The sequence below is a fragment of the Pristiophorus japonicus genome, chromosome 8 (assembly GCF_044704955.1).
Source record: "Pristiophorus japonicus isolate sPriJap1 chromosome 8, sPriJap1.hap1, whole genome shotgun sequence".
NCBI classification, from domain to species: domain Eukaryota; kingdom Metazoa; phylum Chordata; class Chondrichthyes; family Pristiophoridae; genus Pristiophorus; species Pristiophorus japonicus.
Window position 1 is genome coordinate 230022704 of NC_091984.1, and position 25412 is coordinate 230048115.

Sequence of the window (25412 nt, forward strand, 5' to 3'; positions counted from 1 at the left end):
TCCAGTAATACACTGCATGAAGTTTTATTTGAATCCCAAAGTGCCTGGAAGTTTGTCAAATCCAGCATCATTCGCAATTTTCTTTACAAACCCAATTGAGACAATTAAGCTTTATCCAGACTAATTTTAATGTTGACTGCTTAAAAAAATTATTTTGGGTACTTAAGTTTAAAGAAAGGGTAGTTGTTCCCGTTTTACAGACAGTACTGTAGATTAACAGTGTTAAAATGTACACGAGTCAAAATAATTTCAGAGCTAATAATCCACTTAAATGGCTAAACTTTAGCCCAAAATATGTATTTCGACTAACCTCAAACCACTGATATTTCAGCAGTGTAAATACTCTTCCAAATAATTTTATCTTAATGCTCAAATTCCATTCTATTTTCTATTCCTTCCTATATTAAAACATGGAAATATGGCTAAGAAAAATAACCATCCAGGATAATTAGCATGTGAACACTTTCACTGGGCAACACTGCCCGAATTAGACTTTATACTAGCAGCAGTAGTTCTGCCAGTAGTCAGGTTATTGTCAAAAGCTGGACAGAAAGAGACATTTTCAACTAATTTCCTGTTCCCTAACTTTAAAGATTGAATGCTCTTCATTAAGTGTGACAATGCCCTGAAATTAAATATCCTGAACCTTTACTCGTATAACAAAGATATGATGTCGATTACCTTTTTTTGGTTTTCTACTGAATGAGCTAAACGTGAACACTTCAGAGGCCGAATTAGCCGATGTAAATTTGCATAAAAGCAGCAAGTTGGGTTTGGCTCAAATTTTCCAAAACTTAGCCAAGCTGGATGCAAGATTTAAAAAAAAAAAAATTCCAACCATTTCTACAAACGCTAATGTGAGGTAACCACCATGCCTAAACTAGTGAAGCAGATTGCGCAGGGTCTATCCACAGGAGTGCAGGGACTTTTCGAATCTCATTAAATTAGTAAAAATAAATGATAAGGGAAGTGTAGAAAGAACAAACGTCGGTCATAGCACAAAGCTCGAACAGTCGCTGGAAGGAGAACACAGGTGTATTGATCTGCTCATGCAGTCACTTCATTAATCTCAAATTCCTATTGCAAATTTTTGAATTCCTGTACGATTAAAACAGACCACCTAACCATAAACAGCTCCAAACAAACTTGACGGGTTTAAAATGTGACCAATCGCTTCCCATTTTTTTTGAGTTTACCTGCATTACTTCAACCTAGTGTTTGCGTGGACTTGGGGCTCAAGGCATAGTGAAAAGTGGTGCAGGAAATGTCAATGTTTAGGGTGACTCGGCCTGACAATGTCATCAGTATGCTGGGTATGTATCCTCTACAAGTCAATTAATTCAGAGGTAACGGGGGAAAAGGGGATGAGAGAAAAAAACTTCTCAAAAAAATTAAATCCCTGTTTTATAACATTTAATCACATGCAAAATCCATGGGCTTCCTATTCTGTCAACATCACCTCATAGTAACATGAGCTAAATTACATTGGGATAAGCTGCTTCTCTTTCTTTTCCCCCCCCCCACCCCCTCAGCAACATTAGTGTTTTCCCCCTTCCGATGTTCTGAGCACATTGTGGGCTAGGTCTACGAGTTTCACACAAAACAGTGCAACAATGAGAGAGAAGTAAACAAATCGCTTCAACATTCACCAATCTCCTTCAGCATTTTGTCGTTTTTCACTAAGACATCAGTTTGGAAAAATAACTTTATATAAAAAAAGAGAAAATAAAGAGGGGGGTGTTGGGGAGAGGAAAAAAAAACTGGGAAAAAAAAAAACAACCTACATGTTGAGCTCAAGGGTAGAATACCATCTGTTAAAAGAACTCGTGGAATTGTGAGAGAAAAATTGTTTACTAAAGCAGTGATTTTGTGTTTTTAAACTAGAAAGCAGAACTAGACTGTCTTATTTAAAGTTTTAATCCCATCTGAACAGTCATTATCTAAACCATTTCTGATTATATGAAAACTGTAGAAAGTTAGTAACAGCCACAAGTAAACACCAAAGGTGACACTTGTATGTGTTCATCAGAGTCCTGCCGGATGGTGTGTTTGAAATGGACTGCCCAGAATCTGCAATCAGACAGGCAGCGTGACAGAAGTCTTAGTCCACTGGTCGCTTTTCTCCATATTTCTTTGTAAACTCTTCAGCATTCTTAAAGAATTTTTTACGGTCCTTAGAGTATTCTTCAGCTAGGTCAGCTCTTAGAGGATGCTCAGGTTGGGGGTCATTCACAAGTGCAATGAGTGACTGGATAACTGAAACCGAAACAAAATCAAGGTTGTTAAAACCAATTCGACATTGTGCATTTGAAAACCACTACAGTACTTCAAATTGCAGACACGGGGGGGGGGAAATAAACAAATGGCACGTATCTCTCTAAACAACCTCCAGGCCCGAGCACGCTCGATTCCCTCTGCTTGGACAGTCGTGAAATAATCAGAATCATAGAAATTTACAGCGCGGAAGGAGGCCATTTCGACCCATCGTGTCCTCGCCGGCCGACCAATAGCTATCCAGCCCAATCCCACTTCCCAGCTCGTGGTCCATAGCCCTGTAGATTACGGCTCTTCAAGTGCACATCCAAGTACTTTTTTAAAATGTGGTGAGGGTTTCTGCCTCTACTACCCTTTCAGGCAGTGAGTTCCAGACCCCCACCACCCTCTGGGTGAAGAAATTTCTCCTCAAATCCCCTCTAAACCTCTACCAATTACTTTAAATCTATGCCCCCTGGTTGTTGACCCCACTAAGGGAAATAGGCCCTTTCTATCCACCCTATCTAGGCTCCTCACTTTTACACACCTCAATTAGGTCTCCTCTCAGCCTCCTCTGTTCCAAAGAAACAACCCCAGCCCCTCTAATTTCTCCTCACAGCTAAAATTCTTCAGCCCAGGCAACATCCTCATAAATCTCCTCCGTACCCTCTCTAATGCAGTCACATCTTTCCTGTAATGTGGTGACCAGAACTGTACGCAGTACTCTAGCTGTGGCCTAACTAGTATTTTATAAAGTTCAAGCATAATCTCCCTGCTCTTGCATTCCATGCCTCGACTAAAAGGCAAGTATTCCGTATTCTAGCCCTCGTTTCCTTGGTCTTCCAAATTCACTTTCTACTTTTCTGCTTTCCAACTCCAGCTTTGCTTCTCTCCATTCTGGATCTATTCTCAGGTTCCCATCCCCCTGCCAAGTTACTGTTAGATCGATTCAAAATTAAGCTTCCTAGCTTCTGCTTCAATACGCAACACAACTCCAGAATTAAGGAAGGCTTCCTCCACCGAGGTAGTATAAATACCTTACCTTTCTTCCAAATTTTTGGGAACCAACAAAATAGAGCAACATGGAATAGCCTAGTCAACATTTGAGTTACAAACTATAATGCAAGCAAGCCTCACCAAGCATCCCAACAAAATAGGTTTCAGGACCAAGTTACAATTTGAGACCATTTGGCCACGTTATATCCATGAACAACATTGTCTGGGCTGTAGTACACCTCCCACTGCTAGTCTGCATTGCAACTCTTGGAAAGCTATTAACTTCCTCGTCATTTAAGAGACTCACTTCCATTTCTGAAATGTAAAATTGTTGGTTTATAGAAATCAACAAGAAGAAATTTCAGGAACAGAAAATAGACCAACATGTTCACTAAGTCGTTTTTTTTTTTGATTGAGCTCAACCTCACCTAACTCTTCAACATACATTTTAAAATGCTCATCCTCATTTTCAAATCCCTCCATGGCCTCGTCCCTTCCAGTCTCCAAGCTCCTCCAGCCCGACAATCCTCAGATCTCAGCACTCCTCCAATTCTGGTACCCGATTTTAAATGCTCCATCATTGGTAGCTGAGCCTTCAGGTGCCTGGGCCCCAAACTCGATAATTTCCCACCTCTAAACCTCTACCTTTTGTGAAGCACTTTGGGGTGATCTGCCATGTTGAAGGCGCTGTATAAATACAAGTTATTTATATTGTACATGGTGTCTTTCACATCGAAAGATGCTCCAAGGTAGATCACACAAGAGTAATCAATACCGAGCCAAAGGTTAGGAGGGGTGATGTGGGGTTTAAGAGGGAGGTAGAGAGGTTTAGGGAGGGTTTTCTAGAACGTAGGGCCCAACAGCTGAAAGCACACCAATGCTCAGGGTAAAAGGAGGGAGGATGTACAAGAGGCCAAAGTTGGAGGAACACAGAATTCTCGGAGGCTTGGAGGGCTCGAGGAAATTAAAGATAGGGAGGACTGAGCATTTTCAATTTGAGGCACTGGGGGACAGGGTGATAATGTAGAACAACAAGCACAGGGGCCATGGGTATGGGGGATCTGGTATGGGATAAGACGTGGGCAGCTGAGTTTTGGATGAGCTGATGTTTATAGAAAGACATCTTGCATTTATATAGCGCCTTTTACGACCACCGGATGCCACAAAGCACTTTACAGCCAATGAAGTACTTTAAACAGCCAATGAAGTACTTTTGGAGTGTAGTCACTGTTGTAATGTGGGAAATGCTAATTTGCGCACAGCAAGCTCCCACAAACAATGTGATAATGACCAGATAATCTGTTTTTGTTATGCTGATTGAGGGATAAATATTGGCCAGGACATCGGGGATAACTCCCCTGCTCTTCTTCGAAATAGTGCCATGGGATCTTTTACGTCCACCTGAGAGCGCAGGTTTAACGTCTCATCCAAAAGACAGCATCCGAAAGTGCAGCACTCGAGAGTCAGCCTAGGTGTGTGTGGGACTTGAACCTGCAACCTTCTGACGAGCGTGCTACCTACTGAGCCACAGCTGCCACTGTGGAGGGTGGAGAATAGCACACCAGCTAGGAGAGCATTGGAATAGTCGAGCCTGGTGATAGCAACGGCATGGGACAGGCAATGACATTGGAACAGGGTTTCAGCAGCAGATGGGCTGAGGCAGGGGCAGAGTCAGGTGATGTTAGAGATGGAAATAGGAAGTCCTTGTGATCAAGAGGATACGGTGCTGGAAGCTCCGCTCCGGATAAATAGGACTTTGTGGTCGTCAATAGTCCAGTTCAACCCAATGGCTGTGGAGGGGAATGGAATCGGTGGCAAGGGTACAGAGGTTGCGAGAGGGGTCAAAGATGATGGCTTCAATCTTCCCAATGTTTAAATGTAAGAAAGTGTGGCTCATCTAACACTACTACCGATAAAGCTGCAACAGATTAACGGAAGAGGGAAGATATGCTTATCCAAATAAACCTCCGACTCAGCCATTGCCTTTCCGTCCATTTTTCTTTCCACAGAATAGTTTCTCTTCTCATTTTTTTTTTTTAAATATACACAATTCCTTAGATCGTTAACAGGACCAGAGAAATTCCATTCTAGGAACAGGAGTAGGACATTCAGCCCCTCAAGCCTGGTCCGTCATTCAATTGGATCATGACGGATTTGTATCTTAACTCATTAGGAATACAACCCATTTATTTTAAGTCGAGCAGTATAGGTTTGGAAGAAGCTATCGTTTATATTTTTGTACACAACTTCATTGAAAGCAATGACGTTTTCCAAAACTATGTTAAGACACAACAGCACTATGCGGCAGTGCCAAACACATGGCATCTTTCATTGGAGTTACGCCAATTAAGAAACACAACGCCGAGTGATTTTGAAACGGAATTGATTTTCTCCGCTCACTCCCTCCTCACCTTGGTCAGTTTTGGTTGCTGGTTTCCAGTTTTCAGCACTAATGACTGGGAGACAAACTTGCCCTTTTTCATCAATGTTGGGATGATAGATCTTTGTCTTGAATGTAATTTTAGGTGGTTTGAAAGGATATTCTGATGGAAAGCTGATTTCAATCCTGAAAGCCCCTTTGTCGTATGGAGGGTTGTCCTAGAAACAGGAGAGAAAGATTTTAATATGCTTACAAAAATCATTGAAAAACGGCACTTGAGACTCGACCTCCTCAAAGCAGAATCAGCCTTCACAAACAGCAGACCTAAAATAAACACCTTCATTTACAAAGCAACATCGACAGCATTTCTTGCTACCATAATATTCAAAATTAATTCCAGGTAATAGGTAGAATACAATTTTCAACACTCTTATTTATACGGTTAAAAGCTGATCATGCTCAGAACTACGAGTTGCCAAATAATTTTTTTTTGCTGCATCACCATAGTAGGACTCAACAAACAATTAACATTTTTCATAAGATTGGGCGACCCTGGTAGAAAAATTCCTTCCCAGCCTCTTTGCTGCAGAATTCATGCCGTGTAGAAGATGGGGAAATTCTTGAGATGAAAAGAAATAAAAATGAAGAGATCAGCATGCATACTAATTCACCACTTCCATGATTCTTCATATAGCAGTGTGTAGGTTCAAGCTAGCGGAACATCATTGTTTCAGCCTGGACATGCTCCAGATACTCCGTTCTTGTGCCCAGTGCAATCAAATAAGGCAACCCCACGCTCTCCATGAGCTGAAACATTACTGCATGTAGAAAGTGAACAGCGAGCTGCAGAGCAAATGAACTTTGTTTAAACCAGTGAGGCAGAGAGATTTCAATCTCTCCGAATGAAGAATCAACAACACGTTATCAAAGGGCATACAACACCACAAGAGCAGGATTGGCCAGACGGCCCCTCGGGCCACTCAATAAGACCATGGTTGATGTACCTCAACGTCACTTTCCTGCCCTAGCCCCATATCCCTCGATTCCCTTAATACCAAAAAATCTATCGATGTCAGTCTTGAATATATTCAGAGACTCAGCATCCACAGCCCTCTGGGGTAGACAATTCCAAAGATTCACCACCTTCAATTTCTCCTCATCTCAGTCCTAAATTGCCACCACTTCATTCCAAGACTATGCCCCCAAGTTCTAGACTCTCGAGGAAACAGCATCTACCCTGTCACGTCCGCTAAGAATATCTCAAGCTACAACTACAAATAAGTTTATGAAGTAAAACTAAACAGAAACAAGAGATTGGGCTAGTTTACAAAGTTTTACTTAACTTAGTCTTGGTTCCAAAAAAATAAATGTCACCAAACTTTAGTAAATATTTCACTAACCCTCCTAGTTAAGTCCCGCCATTCATGATCAAGAGGTTTTATGCAAGTTGGGATGGTCATAACTCATTCATTGCTGTATGAAATAGAAACACACTGAACAATTATTGCCACCAGCTGCAGATATACATCTCACTTCACTTTGAAGTCTTTACTGAAATAATGCAAGATCAAAAAGCTCCACAATTGCATAAAACCGTGAATCTCAGAGATGTCAAAGGCACGCCCAGCCGAGCACTCCACACCTCTTCAGAATAAGCACTAGGCAGTGAGCGTCTTGCTCATATGAACCCCCGGTGGGACAATTGCAAATACCATGGACATATGTAAACAATTTGTGGCTCAATATTCCATCGTAAATGTCTCTCATCTGGGTAGACGTCCCAACTGCTTGCTTAATGGTATACGTCTAGTAGTATTTGCCCTGCAGTCTTTATCCAAACCCTCTGAAGCAAAGACACATGCACAGCAGACAATCTCCATCAGCAAGCAGTAACCAATTTAAACTGGCTACAATATTGGCAAGCTATAAATTCCCATACAGAAATACTAAAAATAGAAGAGAAGAGTTTCTTGTTCTTCCATGGAATGGTCTGCAGTAGCAGGCAGTGGGGTTGCTGAGTGAATAAGGACCAGTCCAAATTTAGCTCCTTACTTCTGGGGCACAATATCATAAGAACGTAAGAATAAGAACACAAGAATTAGGAGGCGGCCATTCGCGCCCCCTGCCCCCATGACAGCAAATGAAGCAGTTAAGGTGGCCCAGGATCACTGTGTACACAAGATCTTGTTTGGTTGAAAATGCCATTGCTGTCAATGCACAGAGTAAGCACAAGAAATGCTTCCAAGTCAGGAAAAAGAAAGTTTTGAGAACCTTATCTGGTCAGGCAAGCAAGGACGACTCACCACCATCTTATACTAAGTAGGTGCCTCGAAGAATGCACGATAGATACGTAGTCTTTCCTCCCCTCACACTAACTCGCAATATTTCAAATTGTTACTATGCATGGTTCTGGGGGAGGTGGGACCAGTACAAACCGGACGGTCTGCACCTGGGCAGGTCCGGAACCAATGTCCTAGGGGGAGTGTTTGCTAGTGCTGTTGGGGAGGAGTTAAACTAATATTGCAGGGGGATGGGAACCTATACAGGGAGACAGAGGGAGACAAAAATGAGGCAAAAGCAAAAGACAGAAAGGAGATGAGGAAAAGTGGAGGGCAGAGAAACCCAAGGAAAAGAACAAAAAGGGCCACTGTACAGCAAAATTCTAGAAGGACAAAGGGTGTTAAAAAAGCAAGCCTGAAGGCTTTGTGTCTTAATGCAAGGAGTATCCGCAATAAGGTGGATGAATTAACTGTGCAAATAGATGTTAACAAATATGATGTGATTGGGATTACGGAGACGTGGCTCCAGGATGATCAGGGCTGGGAACTCAACATCCACGGGTATTCAACATTCAGGAAAGATAGAATAAAAGGAAAAGGAGGTGGAGTAGCATTGCTGGTTAAGGAGGAAATTAAGGCAATACTTCGGAAGGACATTAGCTTGGATGATGTGGAATCTATATGGGTAGAGTTGCAGAACACTAAAGGGCAAAAATCGTTAGTGGGAGTTGTGTACAGACCTCCAAACAGTAGTAGTGATGTTGGAGAGGGCATCAAACAGGAAATTAGGAGTGCATGCAATAAAGGTGCAGCAGTTATAATGGGTGACTTTAATATGCACATAGATTGGGCTAGCCAAACTGGAAGCAATACGGTGGAGGAGGATTTCCTGGAATGCATAAGGGATGGTTTTCTAGACCAATATGTCGAGGAACCAACTAGGGGGGAGGCCATCTTAGACTGGGTGTTGTGTAATGAGAGAGGATTAATTAGCAATCTCATTGTGCGAGGCCCCTTGGGGAAGAGTGACCATAATATGGTGGAATTCTGCATTAGGATGGAGAATGAAACAGTGAATTCAGAGACCATGGTCCAGAACTTAAAGAAGGGTAACTTTGAAGGTATGAGGCATGAATTGGCTAAGATAGATTGGCTAATGATACTCAAGGGGTTGACTGTGGATGGGCAATGGCAGACATTTAGAGACCGCATGGATGAATTACAACAATTGTACATTCCTGTCTGGCGTAAAAATAAAGGGAAGGTGGCTCAACCGTGGCTATCTAGGGAAATCAGGGATAGTATTAAAGCCAAGGAAGTGGCATACAAATTGGCCAGAAATAGCAGCGAACCTGGGGACTGGGAGAAATTTAGAACTCAGCAGAGGAGTACAAAGGGTTTGATTAGGGCAGGGAAAATGGAGTACGAGAAGAAGCTTGCAGGGAACATTAAGGCGGATTGCAAAAGTTTCTATAGGTATGTAAAGAGAAAAAGGTTAGTAAAGACAAACGTAGGTCCCCTGCAGTCAGAATCAGGGGAAGTCATAACGGGGAACAAAGAAATGGCAGACCAATTGAACAAGTACTTTGGTTCAGTATTCACTAAGGAGGACACAAACAACCTTCCGGATATAAAAGTGGTCAGAGGGTCTATTAAGGAGGAGGAACTGAGGGAAATCCTTATTAGTCGGGAAATTGTGTTGGGGAAATTGATGGGATTGAAGGCCGATAAATCCCCAGGGCCTGATGGACTGCATCCCAGAGTACTTAAGGAGGTGGCCTTGGAAATAGCGGATGCATTGACAGTCATTTTCCAACATTCCATTGACTCTGGATCAGTTCCTATCGAGTGGAGGGTAGCCAATGTAACCCCACTTTTTAAAAAAGGAGGGAGAGAGAAAGCAGGGAATTATAGACCGGTCAGCCTGACCTCAGTAGTGGGTAAAATGATGGAATCAATTATTAAGGATGTCATAGCAGCGCATTTGGAAAATGGTGACATGATAGGTCCAAGTCAGCATGGATTTGTGAAAGGGAGATCATGCTTGACAAATCTTCTGAAATTTTTTGAGGATGTTTCCAATAAAGTGGACAAAGGAGTACCAGTTGATGTGGTATATTTGGACTTTCAGAAGGCTTTCGACAAGGTCCCACACAGGAGATTAATGTGCAAAGTTAAAGCACATGGGATAGGGGGTAGTGTGCTGACGTGGATTGAGAACTGGTTGTCAGACAGGAAGCAAAGAGTAGGAGTAAATGGGTACTTTTCGGAATGGCAGGCAGTGACTAGTGGGGTACCGCAGGGTTCTGTGCTGGGGCCCCAGCTGTTTACATTGTACATTAATGATTTAGACGAGGGGATTAAATGTAGTATCTCCAAATTTGCGGATGACACTAAGTTGGGTGGCAGTGTGAGCTGCGAGGAGGATGCTATGAGGCTACAGAGTGACTTGGATAGGTTAGGTGAGTGGGCAAATGCGTGGCAGATGAAGTATAATGTGGATAAATGTGAGGTTATCCACTTTGGTGGTAAAAACAGAGAGACAGACTATTATCTGAATGGTGACAGATTAGGAAAAGGGAAGGTGCAACGAGACCTGGGTGTCATGGTACATCAGTCATTGAAGGTTGGCATGCAGGTACAACAGGCGGTTAAGAAAGCAAATGGCATGTTGGCCTTCATAGCGAGGGGATTTGAGTACAGAGGCAGGGAGGTGTTGCTACAGTTGTACAGGGCCTTGGTGAGGCCACACCTGGAGTATTGTGTACAGTTTTGGTCTCCTAACTTGAGGAAGGACATTCTTGCTATTGAGGGAGTGCAGCGAAGATTCACCAGACTGATTCCCGGGACGGTGGGACTGACCTATCAAGAAAGACTGGATCAACTGGGCTTGTATTCACTGGAGTTCAGAAGAGTGAGAGGGGACCTCATAGAAACGTTTAAAATTCTGACGGGTTTGGACAGGTTGGATGCAGGAAGAATGTTCCCAATGTTGGGGAAGTCCAGAACCAGGGGTCACAGTCTAAGGATAAGGGGTAAGCCATTTAGGACCGAGATAAGGAGAAACTTCTTCACCCAGAGAGTGGTGAACCTGTGGAATTCTCCACCACAGAAAGTAGTTGAGGCCAATTCACTAAATATATTCAAAAGGGAGTTAGATGAAGTCCTTACTACTCGGGGGATCAAGGGGTATGGCGTGAAAGCAGGAAGTGGGTACTGAAGTTTCATGTTCAGCCATGAACTCATTGAATGGCGGTGCAGGCTAGAAGGACTGAATGGCCTGCTCCTGCACCTATTTTCTATGTTTCTATGGTAATTAAGCAGCAGTGTACACCAGACCAGCAGCTCGTAATTATAATTCTTCCTTCACAAACATCAGTACAAGAATTCGCCCGACATCAATCCTTTCATCCGAATGCAGCTGCAAGTGTGCGTAATGTCACTGATTGCAGGATGCAAGTGACATTTGGCTACCACTTTACATCCTCCCGACAATTCCAACTTCAGCTGCTCTTCCCAGTTTGCAGGACATCATCATCACAGGCGGTCCCTCAAACAAGGATGATTTGCTCGAGAATGAGTTCACAGATGTTTCAATGAAGGACCCGATGTTCCAGTCCTGAACTCCAATTGAAGATCTCTCATGGAAGATGCCTGTGCGTGGATTTTTTTAACATGCGGTGGCCGTTGCACATCAGCCACCACACGGGCTTGACAGAGCTAGGTCTTTATCCAGTAGCAAGGGTTAACCAGGACGAGTGGAGACCTGCTCTGCTGCACGGACCTAGTGAGCACACATATCGCAGTGTGGGCTGGGCCCGTGCTGCCCCTCGGCCCTTGATTCTTCTGGGCCCCGTACCCTCATTCGCTGAACCTCCGCCATTATCCCTCACCGCTCATCCGCCACGATTTCTCGCCATTCCACCGCCACATCTCCGCCACGATCTCTCACCGACCTCCGTATCAAATATAGAAAATAGGTGCAGGAGTAGGCCATTCAGCCCGTTTTCTCTCTCCCTCCCTTTTTAAAAAGTGATGTCACATTAGCTACCCTCCAGTCCATAGGAACTGATCCAGAGTTGATAACTGTTGGAAAATGATCACCAATGCAACCACTATTTCTAGGGCCACTTAAGTACTTTGGGATGCAAACTATCAGGACCCGGGGATTTATCAGCCTTCAATCCCATCAATTTCCCGCCTAATAAGGATATCCTTCAGTTCCTCCTTCTCACTAGACCCTCGGTCCCCTAGTACCTCTGGAAGGTTATGTGTGTCTTCCTTCGTGAAGACAGAACCAAAGTATTTGATTAATTGGTCTACCATTTCTTTGTTCCCCATCATCAATTCACCTGACTCCGACTGCAAGGGACCTACGTTTGTCTTTACTAATCTTTTTCTCTTCACATATCTATAGAAGCTTCTGCAGTCAGTTTTTATGTTCCTGGCAAGCTTCTTCTTGTACTCTATTTTCCCTCTCCTAATTAAACCCTTTGTCTTCCTCTGCTGAATTCTAAATTTCTCCCAGTCCTCAGGTTTGCTGCTTTTTCTGGTCAATTTGTATGCCTCTTTCTTGGATTTAACACCATCCTTAATTTCCCTTGTTAGCCACGGTTGAGCCACCTTCCCCGTTTTATTTTTACTCCAGACAGGGATGTACAATTGCTGAAGTTCATTCATGCGATCTTTAAATGTTTGCTCTTGCCTACCCACTGTCAACCCCTTTAAGTATCATTCGGCGAACCTCCGCCACAATCACTCGCCACACATCTGCGACGATCTCTCATTGCTCCTCCGCCCCGACCTTCCCGCTCCTCCGCTGTACCTGGGCCCTGCCGACGTTCCTGCCCACGCTCCAAACGGTGACCTGGGTTTTGATGACGTCACCCAGTTGCCCACCTCGAAATCATCGCACACTTGTAGCAGCTCGGGCTGCTCCTTTATGTCCCCGACCTGCGGTTGTGTCCTCTCACAGGTCGGGGGGGCCACAACAAATGGTTGCAGGACAAGGCTACACGCAACAGGTAAAAAGTGCAACATCCAGTCGTGGACTAACTTTGATAATGCCATGCTGGAAGATACCGGCCCACATGGTTTTAGGAGAGTGTAGATGATGTAGTCGGAGTTTATCATTGTCCAGTTTTTTTAAATATTGGCCCCTTTTAAGATGAATACACATGTAGAAGAGTGTATTAAAAAGGCAAATGGAATTCTGGGGTTTATATACAAGATATCCAATATATGTTGAATTTGTACCCGATACTGGTATCCCGCAGTTGGAATACTGCATGTAATTCCAGACACCCAATTACAGTGAAGCTATCAGGGCCATGGGAAAGGATTCAAAGATTCAGTAGAACGATACCAGAAATGAAATCTTAGAGCTATTAAGATGTGAAAAATTGTTTCTTTTCCCCCATTGGAACGGTTCAGGGGTATCTAAAGAGATGTTCAAAATTCTGAAAGGTTTTGAAAGGATAAATAGGGAATGATCACTTCCAGTCGGTGGAAAATTGGTAACGGGCAACAGACTCTGGATTATTGGACCATAAAATTATTTTTTTTTCCAGTAGGTGTGGAACACAATGCTTTACCACAAGTGGCTATGGAGGCAGAGGCAGGAGGCAAAGGCAAGATCATTTAGAAAGGGAGCCGAGTCAGCGTTTGGGAGAAATAAAAGGATATAGGGAAAGAGGACTGGAGTAGACAGCTCCAGCACCAACACTGGCACAGACCAAATGGTCTCCCTTCCATGCTGTAATTTTCATAATTCCTCACTTTACTTGAAACACAAGCATGCACACAACCCGCACAAACATTTAGTAAATTGTAATGCGCGAGTTGTTGGAAGGTGTCCCTTGGACACAGCACTGCAACATTGGTCACTTGTAGCCCTGGAACAGCACCCAGCTAGAAACTGCAAATAGAGCAGGAAAAGACTGCAGACAAGAGCAACCAAGTCTGCAGCTACACACAGGATAACCTTTGGTAAAGAAGAGTACTGGGTGAGACACTGGGGCCCAGGTGACAAGGAGCAATTGCTAGTGACAGAATTGGAGCAGGAACACGGTGGATGGTGTGCAACAGCCACCCCACATTAAAAGCATTCGTGCACAGGCATCTTCCACCGTTTAAAATGAGTTCATCAGTCACCTGAGTACTCATTTTTAGTGTGGAAGCAAGTCATCCTCGACTCCGAGGGACTGCCTGTGATTATGAGGAACAGGAACTTTAGGAATATCAGGAAGGATTCTGTATGTTGGGAAAGGCAGCCTGGTACAAGTCAATAGAAAAGGAGATGGAATAGTGAGCTATTCTGAAGTGAAGCATAAATTGCTTTCCCCAAATATCTGTGGCCAGCACAGTGGCAGATAATCCCCATGATAGGCTAGAAGTGGTGCGGTATCCTTAGCTACCACTGACAGGTCGACCTCTGTTGCAGGCGCAGCAAAACTCCATGTAGACCCAGAACCAGTTTTCCACCATCACTGATAGAAGTGTCAATGAAAGCAAATATGGTTGATGCAATAATGGCAGTGGTGGCAGTCCAGCCCCAGTACCTGCTGATCACATCACATGCCTCTACCATTTAAGGTGGCGATGGACAGATTTTTGAACGATAAGGGAGTCAAGAGTTATGGGGAGAGGGCAGGGAAATGAAGTTGAGGCCAAGATCTGATGAGCCATGATCTTATTGATTGGGCAAATTGGATGGTCACCACTAAAGCCATGCCCCAAACATGTTTCCAGTCCAGTTTTACATCGATGTAATTCACCCCCCGAGTGAGCAGGCTCAAGGGGCCAAATGGCCTACTCCTGCTCCTATTTCTTATGTTATGTTCTTTCAATGAGCCTCATCTGCATCTGGTCTGCTTTCAAAGCAAACCCAAGAACTGAGGCAACAGTGACTGCCCAAGGGCTGTACACCTGGTGTAGTTAGGCACAATGATGCAAAGCGAGATGCAGCATTAGTATCGAGAGACATTTGACAGGCCCCCACTTCTCCAAGAATGTTCTTGCTCAGCAGAAATCTTAAATAGTTTCTGCATAATCAGCTTCTGTGCGATACTGGCAACAAACATTCTGCTGCTTTATCTATCCCATCCTGGCCTGATCCAGAAAAATACATGAAACATTAGGTGCAAAAACTAATACAAATTAATACATTTTACACTGTATAATTCCAAATAATAAATTAATGCACTTGAAATTATCTGTATAATTCACACAGGAAATATATATACTTATATACACACACACACACACACACACACACACACACACACAGTTGAAAGTTCCATCAAGAATTGGTTGCTTCTATCCTATTAAACTAGAATTTTAAGTTCCTTGCTTTTTATGCCTGCTTTTCATTGGTGGATGTTCTGCAAGGTGGAACTTCCAATTGAACATCAAGAATATCGATGGGCCTGCCAAGCATCTATGCTGCACAATTAAGGAGGTTTCCAGTCAGTGGGGGTGAATGACATCGATGTAAAGCTGAACTGGAAACATGCTTGGGGCATGGCTTCAGTGGCGACCATCCAATGTGCCCAACCCCACACACCCGATGAATTGTATTACGGACAGTCACTGCCGATCGCTGCAGAATAAAAGCAGACAAACCTCTGATCAGTCACAGCCACATCTGGTTTCCTGCTATCAATCCGAAAAGAATATCTGCTCCAATTGGCATTAGAAGCAACTGCAAGGAGCTGGAACGCATCCAGAAACTATTTTTAGCACATAATTTCAAGCAAGGCAGACTTAATGGTGCCATCACCTAGACACATTTTGAGATGTATATCCTTTAATTCTTCACAATGGATGATGTAAGTTGAGAGAGACTGCGAGCTTCTACTTTTCAGTTTTGATCAAGTCTGCTCCGAATTAAAATAAATAGGTGTTGCCAAACACCTTTTTGCCTGCTCTTTTCCCCCCATTGCAATCCCTCCAGCTCCACGGCAAAAAGCTCTTCCGCACCAACTCTTGCTGCGCACTCATGTGTTAAAAACAATGGCCGCTATTTCAAATCACTGCCTTTTTCTCTGGCCCCGTAGCTGATGAGTGAGCGACACTCTCCTGGCAGCCGAGACTACATAGGAGGCATCTGGCAAGGGGGCTGCTGTACTCGCCCCTTCCACTGCTACTCTGACCAGATCCTGAACATCCACACACCCCATTGCTCTCATCCACCACCACAACCTGAAATTGCTCTGTGGCTGTAGGCAGATCCCTCCCCCATCTCTGTCGTAAATGTTACTTTGAGGTGGCAGACCAGAAGGTAAGTGGTTGATTTCCACCCCCAGCTGACTGCCAGCTCCCTACCATGACCCGAGGCCCCGATAAAAGCAAATGTGGCCTACAGCCTCTATTTCCCACCATGCAATGTAGCACACGAAGAGGGTGGGGGAGGGGGGGGCAGGCGACAGAAAAGCATGAACAAGCAGATGAGAGGGATCGAGATAGAAAGGAGACAGAGGCAAGGAGGGAGCTGGGCTGTGTGAAAGAGTGAGAACAAAGATAACACACAACACTTCATATGCTTCAATTCACTAATAGCACCAGGAGAGGGTCGCTGGCAAGTTCATAAAAATGGTAGGATAGTTTGCACTTCCTGTTTGTCACCTCACACTTCATTCGCTCAAATTTGTATTCATTTGTATTAAAGCAGTCCTAATAAAACAAGCAGAACGTGACTACAGCAAAGGCTATGGGCTCCTATAACATCCCTGTTGTCATGCACATCACTTGTGCTCCAGAACTAGCCGCGGCGAGCCAAGCTGTCCCGAGTACAGCTACAATACTGGCATCTACTCGACAATGTTGGAAACAGCGCAGGTATGTCATGTCCAAAAAAAGCAGGACAGGTCTAATCCAGTCAATTACTGCCCCATCAGTCTACTCTCAATCATCAGCAAAGTGATGGAAGTTGTCGTCAATAGGGATATCAAGTGGCACTTACTCACCGATTCTCAAGTTAGGTTCTACCAGGACCACTCTGCTCCAGACCTCATTACATCCCTGGTCCAAATATGGACAGAAGAGCTGAATTTCAGAGGGGTGGAGTGACTTCCCTTGACATCAAGGCAGCATTTGACCGAGTGTGGCATCAAGGAGCCCTAGTCAAACTGAAGTCATAGGGAATCAGAGGGGGTGGGGGGAACTCTCCACTGGCTGGAGTCATACCTAGCACAAAGGAAGATGGTTGTGGGTGTTGGGAGGGGAATCATCCCAGCCCCAGGACATCGCTGCAGGAGTTCCTCAGGGCAGTGTCCTCAGCCCAACCATCTTGAGCTGCTTCATCAATGACCTTCCCTCCATCACAAGGTCAGAAGTGGGGATGTTCGCTGATAATTGCAGTGTTCAGTTCCATTCGCAACTCCTCAGATAATGCAACAGTCTATACCCACATGCAGCAAGACCTGGACAACATTCAGACTTGGGCTGATACGCAGTAAGTAACATCCGCGCCACACAAGTGCCAGGCAATGACCATCTCCAACAAGCGAGAGTCTAATCACCGCCCCATGGCATACCATCGTTGAATCCCCCACCATCGATATCCTGGGGGGGTTATCATTAACCAGACCAGCCACATAAATACCGTAGTAACAAGAGGTCAGAGGCTGGGTATTCTGCGGCAAGTGTCTCACCTCCTGACGCCCCAAAGCCTTCCCACCATCTACAAGGCACAAGTCAAGAGTATGATGGAATACTCTCCACTTGCCTGGATGAGTGCAGCTCCATTAAAACTCAAAATCGACACCATCCAGGACAAAGCAACCCTCTTGATTGATGCCCCATCCACCACCTTCAACATTCACTCCCTCCACCACCGGCGCACCTTGGCTGCAGTGTGTACCATCTACAAAATGCACTGCAACAGCTTTCCAAGGCTTAATCGTATACCCATGACTTCTACACCACCTAGAAGGATTGGGAGTTAGGGGTCATAGCAAATAGAATCATGGAGCTGTTTCCTGGGATCCAGAAGTACTTTAGAGGGCGGGAGGGTTAAAATATTGTGAACAATCTGACATTATTAGGTAAGCTAGACTGGTAGGTTCTGATAGGATTGATGGCAATAGGGGAAAAGTGCAGCCATCATCCTCAGTAAATAAGACATTTTGAAAAGCATGTTTACCAGCATCGAGTAGGGTACTGGCGGTTGGTTGATGAGATTATAAATGTGCGCAGACACACTACAGTACGCAGACGATGCTTGCGTCTGTTGAGGCCGAACTCCAAGCCATCGTCAACATCTTCACCGAAGCGTACGAAAGCATGGACCTTACACTAAGCATCCGTAAGACGAAGGTCCTCCATCAATCTGACCCTGCCACAAAGCACTGCTCCCCCAGTCATCAAAATCCACAGCGTGGCCTTGGACAACATGGACCATTTTCCATACCTCGAGAGCCTATCAGCAAGGGCAGACAGCGAATGTGAGGTCCAACACCACCTCCAGTGCGCCAGCGCAGTCTTCGGTTGCCTGAGGAAGAGAGTGTTTGAAGACCAGGACCTCAAATCTGGCACCAAGCTTATGGTCTACAGGGCAGTAGTGACCCGCCCTCCTGTATGGCTCAGACGTGGACCATATACAGCAGACATCTCAAAGCACTGGAGAAGTACATTGCGCTGTCTCCACAAGATCCTTAAAATCCACTGGGAGAATAAACGCTCCAACGTCAGTGTTCTCGATCAAGCCAACATTCTCAGCAATGAAGCACTGACCACACTTGACCAGCTCCGTTGGGTGGGCCACATTGTCCGCATGCCCGACACAAGACTCCCAAAGAAAGCGCTCTGCTCAGAACTCCGACACTGCAAGCGAGCCCCAGGTGGGCGGAGGAAACGTTTCAAGGACACCCTCAAAGCCTCCTTGATAAAAGTGCAACATCCCCACCGGCATCTAGGAGTCCCTGGCTCAAGATCGCCCCCAAGTGGAGGAAGAGCATCCGGGAGGGCGCGGAGCACCTCGAGTCTCGTCGCCGAGAGCATGCAGAAACCAAGTGCAGACAGCGGAACGAGCGTGCGGCAAACCAGACTCCCCACTCACCCTTTCCTTCAATCACTGTCTGTCCCACCTGTGACAGAGACTGTAATTCCAGTATTGGTCTGTTCAGTCACCCGAGAACTCACTGAGTGGAAGCAAGTCTTCCTCAATTTTGAGGGACTGCTTATGATGATGAAAGCACTTAGTGTATTTTAGCTGAATTTGCTGATGCACTAAAGCACTTAACAGTCAGTTCCTTTCTGAGTACTAGGAAACTGGCATGATTTCTAATTGGGCACGAGACACAATGTGGGTGGTAGTTGGGAGGAGGTTTAGTGGAGAACCCAAGATAGAAAACAAGCTGGCGTTCAAGTATTGAGTGATTTCATTGGTTCCATTTCTGCTCCTTGCTAAAACTTTTTGAAATTGCCGATTGGTTGTTTTTATAGCCACTTGCTACATGTTGACTGGCAGGTTCCAGACATGTTGCAATTTATCATTTCATGATTACAAAATTTCAACCAATCAAGTGCAAGCATGACAAAAATTTGCATACATAGATGTGAAGCATGGGCAGTGGAACAGGCTAAACACAGTATCTCACGCATGTAATCCTCATTTTAAAGTTTTCCATTTCTACAGTTAAGATCAAATCAGAGAGAGAACAAAGTCACACTCTTCAGCAGGTCAGAGACACACAAGCCAACGATATTGCAATGTTTGTCTCACTATTTACTTTTATTAGTATTAACAGCACACACACACAGGCCATTCTGCCTAACGGGTCCGTGACGGTGTCTATGCTCCACATAAGCCTTCTCCCACCCCATCAGCATATCCTCCAATTCCATTCTCCCTCATGTACATATCTAGCTTCCCCTCGAATGCATCTAGGTTATTTATCTCAACTGCTCCATGTGGTAGGGCCACACTCTGGGAATTCAGGAGAAATTACCCAATCGAATTCATTAGTTACCATCTTAATTTATGGCTCCTAGTTCTGGTCTCCCCAGCAAGTGGAAATATCCTATCAAACCCTTTCATAATCTTAAAGACCTCTATCAGGTCACACATCAGCCTTCCGTTTTCTAGACAAGCCTCTCCAAGGTTTCCTGATAGGTGCAACTCCCTCAGTTATGGTATAATCCTTGTAAATCTGTTTTTGCACCTCCAGTGCCTCTATATCCTTTTTATAATATGGAGATCAGAGTTGTTCACAACCATTGGTGGCCATGCCTTCTGCTGCCTGGGCTCCAAGCTCTGGAACTCCCTGCCTAAACCTCTCACCTCTCTTTCCACGTTCAAGACGCTCCTTAAAACATACCTCTTTGACCAAGCTTTTGGTTACCTGCGCTAATTTCTACTTGTGCGTCTCGGTGTCAATTTTTTAAAATTTCAATACTCCTGTGAAGCGCCTTGGGGCGTTTCACGACGATAAATGCACTATATAAATACAAATTGTTGTTGAGATGTCAAAAATGTTGTACCCAAATGCCACTTTTCTGCAGTATACTGTACTGACTTGATTGCCCAAAGCCCATTGTCATCAGTACAATAAGAGGTGATGCCCTAGGAGTTTGCATACAGGCACTATATAAAGTTATGTTGTTCACCCTAACAGCCATTTTGATGAATATGGAGTGTTTATCTTAAGAATTCCCTCATTGTCGTGCATCACCTCTTATTCTTCAGCAACATGCAGGCTTCCTGGTAACCTATTGGTTCGATTCACCAACCTCTCCTTGCATTGGGAAAGTAAACACGATAAGACATTTAACAGTGAACAGTGAACGATTCTGCACTATAATCGTCAGATGATGGTACTAGAGTCCACGTACAGCAAAACCGTTTACTACGAGATTGGTCCATGCTGTTCCAACATCTGAAAGTTCATGTTTACGATATCACTATTAAACTTGTATTAAAAAAAAGGCAGCCATAAATGAAAACTAGCAGCCAGAACAAGGATTTATTCCCCTGACCTTTGAGCTAATGCATTTTCTTTGAAGTCAGGCAAATAAAATGTCAACAATCTTTGCATCTTGATCAACAGTGGAATAATGATCTCTAACAGTTGCATTTCCTTTCCTGCATTTCAACCAGGCTGAGTGATACAGGACAACAGTTAGAAATCACATTAATCTGCATAAATTAATTTAAATTACACTGCCTTTCTCCTCCTTCTCAATCAAAGGGAATCATCTCGATTTGCTAATTAATCAACAAACCTTCTGGTTCTCACACATGCAGTGTCCATGGTCCACCATTTTGTACTTGGTGATGGAGCACCTCCATTTTAAACAATTTTACAAAACTGTGTCACAGAAGCCCCTGGGTCACAAGTACCAATAACACGCAAGATCCAATCCTGCCTGCTGTCAGTTTAATGTATCTGTTGGTGACAATCAACTACAGAAAAAAGGTAAAAAAGTTCAAAATAGCCCTGTGCAATGCAAAACTATAAAATGGGAACTACGTCAGACAAGCAATGGGGAGCTTTCAAACAGATGATTATGGCACAAAAAATATTGGCCTGGATTTTGCATGGAGTGTAACGGTAATGGCATTCACTGTTGGGAGAAATGCAGACTGCAACTTCAGATGTTCGCATATGTACACTTAAAAGTGTAACAACAGCCCTCGATGATAGACTCGGCATTGAAAGACATGCAATGGCATGAACTTGGATACTTGCCCACTACAGACGTCAAAAAATGTTCAGGCTGGTGCATTCAGGAGTAACTGAGTTTTTAAAGAGTAAAGTTGATAGCAAAAAAAAACAAGCTTACGAAGAATGATGGGAAGGCATATTTGCTAAATGAGTACTTTGCCTCATTATCGAAAAAGTGCGATGGTGGGCAAGAAAGGGTACAGAAGAGGAATCTGCAGAAGCTATGGATGCATTTGAAAAAGACAGACTTACATTTCTATAGCGCCTTTCATGCCTACCGGATGTCTCAAAGCGCTTTACAGCCAATGAAGTACTTTTGGAGTGTATTCACCATTATATGTAGGAAATTATTTCAAATATCCTTGGATTTGAGGTTGCGCCAGAGGACTGGAGGACAGCCAATTTAGCATCTTTGATCAAAGGATCAACCCGGTGACTGCAGAAAAGTCAGCCTAACCTCAACAGCAGGCACGTTTCTAGGGGTTTATCGTTCAGGATAAAATTAAGATTAGAAAGACATGGCTTAAATTTGTAAAATGCAAATTTAATTTTAAATTGAGTTCTTTGGAAATTATTGATAAAGGAAATGCAGGGAGATTATGTATATGGGTTGTTAAAAAGGCATCTGATAAGGGGGGGGGAGGGGGTTAAATTAAGGCACATGAAGAAAATGTAGTAATATGGGTGCAAAATTGGCTAACAGAAAAAAGCATCAGCAATTAATGGATGTTTTTCAGACTGGAGAGATGCAAACAGCTGTATTCCCAAAGGGTTAGTGTTAGGATCATTGCTCTTAATTATATAAAAATGATCTTGTTTCTGGTACAACAACTTGCCGTTATATAGCACCCTTAATGTAGTAAAACACCCCCAAGGCGCTTCACAGGAGCAAACAAAATTTGGCACCGAGCCACACAAGGAGAAATTAGGACAGGTGACCAAAAGCTTGGTCAAAGAGGCAAGTTTTAAGGAGAGTCTTAAAAAGGAGAGGGGTAGTGAGGTGGAGAGGATATAGGAAGGGAACTCCAGAGTTTAGTGCCGAGGCAGCTGAAGGAACAATATCAAAAGCTGCAGACAAGAGAGAGACAGTGGTTAACTGGTCTATGAATACTGTGACTTCAAGAGAACATAGATTAGTAGATTGCACGGATGCGTAGAAATGTGAACAGATGCATTTTGGGATGACCTTTGGACTAAATCGTAAAACTTTAGGAAAAGAAAGAGCAGACCCTAGGGGTCAGATACATAAATCTGTAAACAGTGAGAGAAGTTGATAAATGGGATTTAAGGTTTTATAAATAGCAGTGTACAAACGGTATTGTTAACTAAATCTGTACAATTTATTGGCTAGGTCACAGTTAAAATACTGTATTCAATTTTGGGTTACCATTTTAGAAAGGATGCCAATGCTATTGAGGGTGCAGCAAAGATTTATGATACTGGGAACGAGAGGCTTTAATGGAGGCAAAATGATAAACTGGGGCTAATTGCATCACAGACGATTAAAAGGAGATTTGACAGAGGTGTCCAATATTATAGGGATGATTTGATAGAGACATTTAAAAATAAGAGTAGATAGAAACAGACTATTTCCTGTCATTCAAGTGTTTATAAGGGTATGCATATGATTGAATGCAAGAGATTTAGGACAAACAGCAGGAGAAATTCCTGTGTGACTACGGAATGCAGTACCAGAGATAATCAACATTTAATCAGCCAAGTCGCTGGAGGAAAGAATGGGAATAATGGGATGCAGGAAGAGTGGGCATGAGATTAGAACTGCTGTTCGAGTGGACGAACACCAACAGGGCCTGATTAGGCTGAACAGGTCAGTTTCCATGTTGTAGTTTCTATGTAATATTATGGGGGGCTTTGATCAGGTAAATTGGGAATAACTATTTCCAGTCAACCCACGTCAGTAACTAGAAAGCATAAAGTTAGGTTCAACGCCAACAGAACAAAGTGAAGGGTTCGGAAATATTTTTGGGATTAAACAAACTTGTTTAGAATGCAAGTTCAAACAAAATACAAACGTAAGGAAAATAAACTTCACAAATATGACTAAACCAACAGAAATTAAAATCGAAAATGAAAAATTTCTGCAAGTTAAGGTTCACTGATGAAACCAATAACAAATAAACTAGCTTAAATTTAGTCAAGTGAAAGCAAACAAAAGAAATTCCTTTTGGACTAGTATCTTTCAAACCCAGGGCTTTTCCAATTCTAGCTTTACTAAAAATCTGTGGGTAACTCAAATTAGTGCAAGAACTTGCAGGGTGTTCCAGCAGATTTAACACTTACTCAAAATAAGTTGCGTAAACTGAAATACATGAACACAAGAAATAGGAGCAGGAATAGGCTATTTGGCCCCTCAATAAGATCATGGCTGATCTGATCTTGGCTTCAGCGCCACTTCCCTGCCCACTCCCCATAATGTAATGGTTGCTTCCTATTATCAGAACTGCACAACTGGAATATTACACCAGACTTTGTGTTCTGAAGCATGCCTGTATGGCTTTATCTGGTGGCTAGGAAATTGGAAGCTTTTCCACAAGATGTTCATCAGTCCTATTATGAATCGGACAAGTGGTTTAAGGTGGGAAAACTGGGCAGATGGAAATGAAAGAAAAAAAATCACCGGATATGGCGAAAGTCACAGGGACAACTTTCCTTGCAAGTATACAACAGTTCCATCAGCTTCCCTCTTGACGTACTACAATTTTAATAAGTATGCTTCAATATTCCAGTATTCAGCTTCTCTTCACCCACCTAATAACGAAGGAAATTTCCAGCTGGTGCAGTAACTAGCTCGTTTTACGGTCGGCAAGGACTCCATGATCTTAAATTAGAAAAGAAACTGACGTGCTTGATAGTACAAAGCTGAGAACATGTTCAGACCGTAAAACCGACCGGTTACTGAAACTGCTCGCCTGATAGTTCGTTAACGCTCAGCCTCCAAAAAAAAAAATCACTGCAGTTCAAGTAATTGTGTGGAGCACTTGGATGTGAAAAGGTGCTTTATAAACGGTAGCAATGTAGCATTATATAAATCACTATGAAGCTACAAACTCTCCAAAATATTTGCTGTCACTAGTCCTGAAGAACTAAGTTTCTCCCATTCATAAAATGCAGCTTATATTTCCAAAGTAAAACATATTGTGCTACAAACACTTCAATTTATATCTGTACATGAATGGATTGAACAGATAACCAAAATGCATGCAACAGCACCATGCAACTCTGCAGCACACTTCCACATCTCAATGTAACGTTTCACATGCAATCATCTTCGATGGCAGACTGAATGTCCACATTTATTGGTGATGCACCAAGGATTTATCAAGAAAATGCACAAAGTTGCCTATATGTAAAGCCTATATCTTCTGGCTGCAAACATAGAAAATAGGTGTAGGATTAGGCCATTCGGCCCTTCGAGCCTGCACCACCATTCAAGATCATGGCTGATCATTCACCTCAGTACCCCTTTCCTGCTTTCTCTCCATACCCCTTGATCTCTTTAGCCGTAAGGGCCACATCTAACTCCCTCTTGAATATATCCAACGAACTGGCATCAACACTCTGCGGTAGGGAATTCCACAGGTTAACAACTCTCTGAAGAAGTTTTTCCTCATCTCAATCCTAAATGGCTTACCCCTTATCCTTCGGCTGTGTCCCCTGGTTCTGGACTTTCCAACATCAGGAACATTCTTCCTGCATCTAACCTGTCCAGTCCCGTCAGTATTTTATATGTTTCTATGAGATCCCCTCTCATTCTTCTAAACTCCAGTGAATTCAGGCCCAGTCGATCCAGTCTCTCCTCATATGTCAGTCCTGCCA

General features: G+C 43.5%; 1 protein-coding gene across 1 annotated transcript in view; it reads right to left on the minus strand.

Annotated features, from left to right (window-relative positions):
- Positions 1-25412, minus strand: part of LOC139269053 (ubiquitin-conjugating enzyme E2 L3) — a 49274-nt gene continuing 23862 nt past the window's right edge. Inside the window, exons 3-4 of the mRNA XM_070888048.1 lie at positions 5661-5847; positions 1-2256 (exon numbers count right to left, since the gene is read on the minus strand). Of these exons, the coding sequence (XP_070744149.1) occupies positions 2102-2256; positions 5661-5847 (342 nt within the window). The 3' untranslated portion in view covers positions 1-2101. The remainder of the gene's footprint in view (positions 2257-5660; positions 5848-25412) is intronic.